This window comes from Sinocyclocheilus anshuiensis, unplaced genomic scaffold (genome assembly GCF_001515605.1).
Source record: "Sinocyclocheilus anshuiensis isolate Anshui unplaced genomic scaffold, SAMN03320099.WGS_v1.1 scaffold355, whole genome shotgun sequence".
Taxonomy (NCBI): Eukaryota; Metazoa; Chordata; class Actinopteri; order Cypriniformes; family Cyprinidae; genus Sinocyclocheilus; species Sinocyclocheilus anshuiensis.
Window position 1 is genome coordinate 1,199,349 of NW_015549571.1, and position 7,984 is coordinate 1,207,332.

A 7,984-nucleotide genomic window follows, 5' to 3' on the forward strand; every position below is an offset into this window, starting at 1 on the left:
CACACACACACACACACACACTCACACACGCACGCACGCACACACACACACACACATGTTAGTGCTGTCAAACGATTAATCGCATCCAAAATAAAAGTTTTTGTTTACATAATATATGTGTGTGTGCCGTGTATATTTATTATATATATAAATACACACACATGCATGTATATATTTAAGAAAAAGTTGTTTATATATTAACTATATTTATATATAATATTAATTATATTAATATAAATATATACACATAAATACATGTAAATATTTTCAAAATATATACTGCATGTGTGTGTATTTATATATACATAATAAATATACACGGCACACACACATATATTATGTAAACAAAAACTTTTATTTTGGATGCGATTAATCGCGATTAATTGTTTGACAGCACTAATATAAATATATTTTGAAAACATGCTTTTAGAACGTCTTCCCAGCTCAAAAAGACCATTAACTGAAACTTAAAAGTAAAAATATCTCAAAATTGTTTTTGTTCCAAACAAACAGATTCGGTCTGCAATCCAGCCAAGCTACTCTAATGCAGAGCTTAACTCACGCAGAACAGACTGTGAGCAGTATTAACAGTGAACTCATTCAAGTTCAAATCAATTTAAGCGTGTCAGCTGAGCTCTTCAGCATCTTACAGCATGATTTACACACTTCCTTCATTACATAACGATTCTGTACATCCTGCGAGACGGATTCCTCCTTCTGTTAACCAAAGCCACAAACACACTTAAGTGAATAAAACAACACCATTATGCAAATCACAGAGACTGTGTGGTGGCCGGTATTGATCGTCTGCCGGTGTGGATGCATCTTTAGAGAATGAAAAAAGAAAAACAAAGCACTAAAAATGACAGACGCGTTGGCTGTCGGAGCAGTGGACGGGAAATGACCCGAGAGGTCAGAGGAACAGGAACACTTACACAGAAATGAGAAAGAGAGGATGCCAGAGCTACCCAGTTCATTTCACATTTCAAACAAATGTATTCTTGTTCTGTCGAGGAGATGGTGGGAAGGAAGGATGCAGTTATATCAGAACTGACGCAAACAGGAGAAATAACAAGAACTCTTTTTGCATGTTAGGTGAGTCAAACACTGTTTAAGATGGACTTCAAAGAGCTTCTCATGAACAGGCTAGGAGAAGTTCATTTTCTCTGCACATTTTTGGACATTGTTTATTTTCAAAAGAGAAGCTGGAGTTGTTTCATTATTAGCTTTGCCTCCTGCTGTCAGGCGTGAAGAGAGTTTGTATGAGATTTCACAGTACGCTCTTAAAAACAAAGCTTCCAAAGGGAGGTTTTCACAGCAATGCCAAGAAGAACAATTCTGGTCACCAAAGAAACTATCAGTTAACAGTTCTTAAAAAGAACTATTATTTCTTAGTGTGAAGAACTATAGAGCTTTCCACTATAAAGAAGCGTTTGTGGAATGGAAAGTTCTATGGATGCTAAAGGTTCTTCATGGAACCATAGATGCCAAACAAGAACCTTTTAGATTTTTAGATTATTCACAAACCACCTCAAAATATGGGCAAACAGGACATCTTATATGTCAAAAAGAGTTTTTATGCAGATAAAATTGAGCATGGACAGTCCTATGTGATATAGCAGTGTAGCACCATATTTAATTTTTGACAGGAATGAAAACAAGGCTGTGAGGGATAGATGTACAGTGTCTTGCATGCAAATAAGCAACTAGTTAATAGTAAAAAATGTTCCCTAATCTTAAGTGTTGCGCCTATTTTTAAGACGTTTTATTGTCCTTTTATTGTGCTTTCTGAGCTCGACAGCACTCAAGACACTTTGCTAAACTTGTGCGTCCCACTGAAGAATGGAAATCATATACTTTTAGAATGAGGGTGAGTAAATTGGACAGAAGAGTGAACGTGGCCTGACTGAAGAGATGAAAGATTTCAAAGACAGAAGCTTAAAACAAACCTTATTTAAGTGTTTGGATGATGATCCGGGTGAACTGTTGTTCAGATTCTCCTTGTCAGGCATTCCTTGTAAATAAAATAAAAGAATTATAGGATGAATATAAAAGATCAAATCTTTAAAATCTAATATTGAGCAGCATCATTTAGTCAAGATCAGCAGATTCAGCAGAAGTGATAGTTAAGTAAGAAGATTAAATATAGTGTGTAAAGTCATAGGATGTGTGTAATCTTCAGTAATGGGTCCTGAGGGGCTGCGAGGATCAGCGGCAATCATTACACACACCACAAAAGCTTTCTCCTTCAGGAACAATAACTCCAGCCCTGGACAACAGCATATACAACGCTTACGGAATTACACACATCAACACAGAAATCTCAGACAAAAAGAAGAGTTTTAAACCTTTAAAACATGCTAGTTTACTTTAAATTATTTTATAACAGCAAAAAAAAACTATTTTTTTCAAGAGCTGATCACAATGTGCCATGTTTGATTATGCAGAAGCAGAAATGAAGAATAAGAGTTACAGCAAAACTCCCATTATATTGACTCTCACACCACACAGACTATTACACATCACCCTGGACTACATTTCCCATGCTCCATTGCGCTAATCACAAGCTCACCTGAAACTTATCACACACAGCTGCTACCCATTACACCCACTATAAGAATCAGTCTCAAACAACCATTCACTGCTGAGTATTATTTAGCGCTTATCGTTCATCGTGTGATAGCTACGTTACAGAGCCATTTCAGAGTTTTGTCTAGTTCCTAGTTCTAGTCTAGTTTGGTGCCTGATTGCCTGTTTCCTGATCTGCTGCCTGTCTTGGATTCTTCTATTGCCTACCTCTCTGGACATTGTTTGCCGATCTCAGACCCACGCTAGCCTTTGGATTACTCTTCATCTTGCCTCTTCTATTACTGTTTGCTGTGTATCAACCCATGCCTGTTTCATGACCACGCCTTTTAATAAAAGCATGCAAATGGATCTGCACGTCTCACGTCTCAGTCGCCCCGTAACACACATAATGTTACAAAAGATTTTTATGTCAAATAAATGCTGTTCTTTTGAACTTTCCATTCATCAAAGAATGATTTCTGAAGCATGATGTGACACTGAAGACTGGAGTAATGATGCTGAAAATTCAGCTTTGCATCACAGGAATAAATTATATTTTAAAATATATTCAAACAGAAAACAGTTATTTTAAATCGCAATAATATTTCACAATATTACTATTTTTCCTGTATTTTTATTGATAATAATTGCATCTTTGGTGAGATTACGAGACATGAAAACAAACTTTTGGTGTATGTTTTGGTATTTTTCTCACAAAAAGCAATTTTTCGAAATTTCGAAAGATTTATACATCATCTGAAAGCTGAATAAATAAGCGTTCCATTAATGTATGGTTTGTTAGGATAGGACAATATTTGGCTGAGATACAACTATTTGAAAATCTGGAATCTGAGGGTTCAAAAAAATACAAATATTGAGAAAATCATCTTTAAAGTTGTCCAAATGAAGTTCTTAGCGATGCATATTACTAATAAAAAATGAAGTTTTGATATATTTACGGTAGGAAATTAACAAAATATCTTCATGGAACATGATCTTTACTTAATATCCTAATGATTTTTGGCATAAAAGAAAATTCGATAATTTTGACCCATACAATGTATTGTTGGCTATTGCTACAAATATACCCCAGCGACTTAAGACTGCTTTTGTACTCCAGGGTCACATTTATCAAAGCATATACAGTATATTGTACTACTTACTGTATAAAATACTCTCAACGTGATTTTTGCTTGATTTTTTACAGACCCTCATCACAATATGCTTTAGATTTATGGAGAAAAAAAAAGAAAAACGTATCTTTTGTTTTAAAGAATGAAAGTCATACATGTGTGGAACAAAACCAGAATTATCACTGTTGGGCGAACAAAGACAAGTGTTTGTACTTACTGTCAGTATTTGGGCCGCTCTCCATAACACCGTAGGGAGGGACCAGCAGACCAGCCATGCACTGACGATAATTCTGAAAGATACAAACACTCCAGTCACATACGAGAGGTGGCACAAAGACATTGAAAAGAAATTAATAAATTGAAATAGACAAATAATGTCAACATGAAACTCAATTTGACCCAAAGTACTTAGTACGTGTTCCTGGTCTTTTCGTACAAACTTCATCAGTTATTGCAAAGAAAAACAAGTTTGTTTTCTCAGTTTTTCATCAAAACTTTCCTTTATATCTGGTCACTTTTTTCAACTCTTTTCTGCTAATCACTTGCTATATAGAGACATTTCTCATGATCCAATCATCTCCTGGTGGATAAAATCAAGTCCTGCCCTACATTTCTGGTTGAAAATCCTGTTTCACTTGGAGATACATCAGAATGTGGAGGTAAATGGGTTGTGAACAACATTTCTTATGAGTACAAGAGTTGGTCATATATGAATAACAGACGCAGACACGCACAAACACACACACACACACACACACACACGCACACACACTCACACTTGCTCATTGATGTAAAAGCTATAAGAGACATAACTAACAGCATGAGTTTTGAGTAACGGTACACATAATACACACATGAAAACCACCATAAACCTGGTCCCCCAACTGAGTCTGCTTCCTCACAAGGTTTTTCTCGCCTAAACATCCCATGAAATTTCTTGCCATAGTCGCCTAAAATCTAGTTTAGCTTTAGAGCTGCAGCCCAGAACGATGGACTCATCTGAGCACAAATAAGAAAAACAGTTTGAGAGGAAGAGTTTGGAGAGTCGTCTGTAATCTCTTTAATCAGGTCTGACTGCAGATCAGAAAGGATTATGCTGGATTAAATCAATATTTCTGAACCAAAGATCAGACGGCACACACAGGTCACACACATATGCACATTACTGACACAGAGCTCCTGATGTACAGTACGCATCAAATACTATCACAGGTACCAGCTCTATATACCAGTCTTTATGCACACTATATGCAATGCATTCATGCCTTAATATAAAAATGTTAACTTCACAGTGTTAAGGATAGTAGACTTTAGCATACTTTTCAAAGAGTGTCTATTACAAAAACAATATAATTTAAAAGAATATTCTTAAGTGTGAGGTGAATGTAACATTTTTGGACACTTAATTACGTTAATGAAAATGCATTTAAATGTATATTAAGTGCAGTATATTTTTGATACACTTGGGTAGGACTTAAGTACATTTATATTTGTAATTTGATAATTACTTCTATTGTCTTTACTAAGTGTAGTACTGAATACAGACTATAGCATTAATAGTAAACTAAAATCTACTTTTATGTCATTTCTATTGAATATTTTATGCCATGTATTTAAGTATATTTGTAATTACACATTTCAAATGATGAAGATGCAATTTAGTATATTTAATATATACGGTATATATATATATATATATATATATATATATATATATATATTTTAAATGTAATATTAAAGTAAAAATGTGCTTTAAAAAGTACTTTAAAGTAACATTTTGCAGCATTACAAAGTGCACTATTAAATTGTGTTAAGCAACATGAAAGTATTTTAATTACATCAAAGGCCACTAAAGTCTACTTAACGTGTTTTTCCATTACTTTTATATTATTAGCAAGTATTTTTTATGTATATTTAAGATATGAAGTATGCTAAAAGTGCACATTCAACACAAATAAGCACACTTATTTTTCACAAAGAATAAAATATTTCACTTTTTTTATTTTTTTTTTTGGAGAGGATTTAATTTTGTCATGTTTCCAGCTTTCTAGTATAGCAAGTTATTAAGAAATATTACTATTTGTTTCCTTTCTTAAATACTTCTTTCTTAAAAAAAAAAGTTTCGGGAAAAAAAAGGATGATAAGAGAGCACACCGTTACTCGACATTTCCATTAACATCTATAACTGACATCAAATTCTAGACAGACAGATGGAAAGATAGTGCCGTTGGGCAAGGCACTTAACCTTGGATTTCTCTGGAGGAGGGCACTAGTATACTTTATGTTGATTTGGACAAAAGCATCTGCTAATTATAGACACACGAGAGAGATTAGTGCCCATTTAGTGTTTGGCGAAAGAGTAAAAAGTCCATCCAAAGTGTCATCCATAATAGGTTTAAGACCTCACCACATGCAGAGGTTTCGCACATCCCCAAAGACCGTATTTAATATGTCAATACATTTAATTAACATCTGTTTTGATCCATCAAACCTAATACAGAACTGAAGACGATTTACATCACTGTCTCTTTATAAAGGATTCAGAATTGAGAACATGCAATAAAACACAGTTGATAAATATCATTATATAGACAGAACGTGACAGAATAAGCTGATTTTATCACTCTCAAAGCTGAATGTTTTAGTAACAGGAGGTGCCAATAAATGAAGCTCAGTGACTAATGACACAGAGGCGGCCTGAGCCATTAACCAAGACACCTGGGACAGTTAATGTGGCCTTTCTGTGGCTCAGATGTGAGTGTCTGGCTCTCTGGGGAGTGGAGTCTCTCTGAGAGAGGACAAGTCATTATCTCTGACTGATGCATCCCATAAATCACACAAACCCAGCCTAATATGTCATTATGTCTATCGATAAATGACACAACACTGAACACAGCAGTCAGAGAGTGAGTGTGCATATGGGGTTAGTTCTAGAGCCTGACCGATATATCGTTTTGCCGATATGAGCCTGTCGCCGATATATCGGTATCGGCGAATATGCTGCCGATATGAAATTTTTTTACAGTACATATAACGCAGATAAAATGCTTGAAATGGTGTAATTACTTAGTTTGTCCAGCAGAGCGCGCTCCATTGTTTGCTACTGGCGACCTGGATGAAATGCTTTAATGGAAAACCATTGAAACTTTGATTTACTTAACGTAACCCATGTATTAATAAGCATTAACATGCAGTAAAGTGACAAGGTTCCAAAATACTACTTCTTTTTTAAATTTTTAAGTTCTTAATTGTGATTGGCCTTCAGAGACTAAATGCGTCTTGAGGCCACTGTACATTCAGTCTTCTGAAATGTTATGTACTGTATGGCAATTAGTGTAAATATCATGTGACATGTCAAACCATAATAAGCAATCCTTTGTAAGAATGAAGTGCACTTAATTTCATAGAAAGTACATCCTTTGTGTACTTCAAAACCTAAAAGTATATATTTTTTTACAAAAACTGTACTTGCTGATAATAATATTAGTTACATAAAAGGCAGCTTAAGTGTACCCAAAGTTTTAAAAATGTTTAACATATGCACTATGTAATAATGTCAAATTAAAAGTATTCACTAACTATGTAAAATACATGATTATAAGTTTATGTAGTGTGTTAGATATTACATTTTAATAAGTATGATAATTTGCAAGTTCATCATTACAAATATATTTACTTATAAATATATTTAAATACATGACATACAAGTTGCAATATAAATGTTTACCATACACTCTTAAAAATAAAGGTGCGTCAAAATGTATATAAAAAATAACATTTTTTGTCTAAATGATTCCATAAAGAACCTTTAACACCTCAAGAACCTTTCTGTTTCACAAAAGGTTCTTTGTGGCGAACTAAGGTTCTTCAGATTATAAAAAGGTAAGAAAGAGATGCTTCTTTAAAGAACCTTTGACTGAATGGTTCTTTGTGGAACCAAAAATGGTTCTTCTGTGGCATCGCTGTGAAGAACCTTTTGAAGCACCTTTAAGACAACTGAAGTAATTGCGAGGTAATTATGTACTTAAGTGAGTCAAAAAGTATTCTAAAGCACATTTAACATAAATTTAAACAATAATACATTTCCATTTTATTTGCAATTAACGTGCAGTTAAGTGTGTGAAAACATTCAGTTCAGTTTGTACTTAAAGGGTTAGTTCACCCAAAAATGAAAATTAGGCTGCGTTTTACTCACCCCCGAGGCATCCTAGGTGTATATGACTTTCTTCTTTCAGACGAATCCAGTCGGAGTTATATTAAAAATTGTCTTTGATCTTTCAAGC

General features: G+C 34.3%; 1 protein-coding gene across 1 annotated transcript in view; it reads right to left on the reverse strand.

The window, feature by feature from the left end:
- LOC107657351 (rap guanine nucleotide exchange factor 4) overlaps window positions 1–7,984 on the reverse strand; it is a 67,493-nt gene that overhangs the window by 36,347 nt on the left and 23,162 nt on the right. The window contains exons 5-6 of the mRNA XM_016445394.1: window positions 3,919–3,991; window positions 1,950–2,014 (exon numbers count right to left, since the gene is read on the reverse strand). Of these exons, the coding sequence (XP_016300880.1) occupies window positions 1,950–2,014; window positions 3,919–3,991 (138 nt within the window). The remainder of the gene's footprint in view (window positions 1–1,949; window positions 2,015–3,918; window positions 3,992–7,984) is intronic.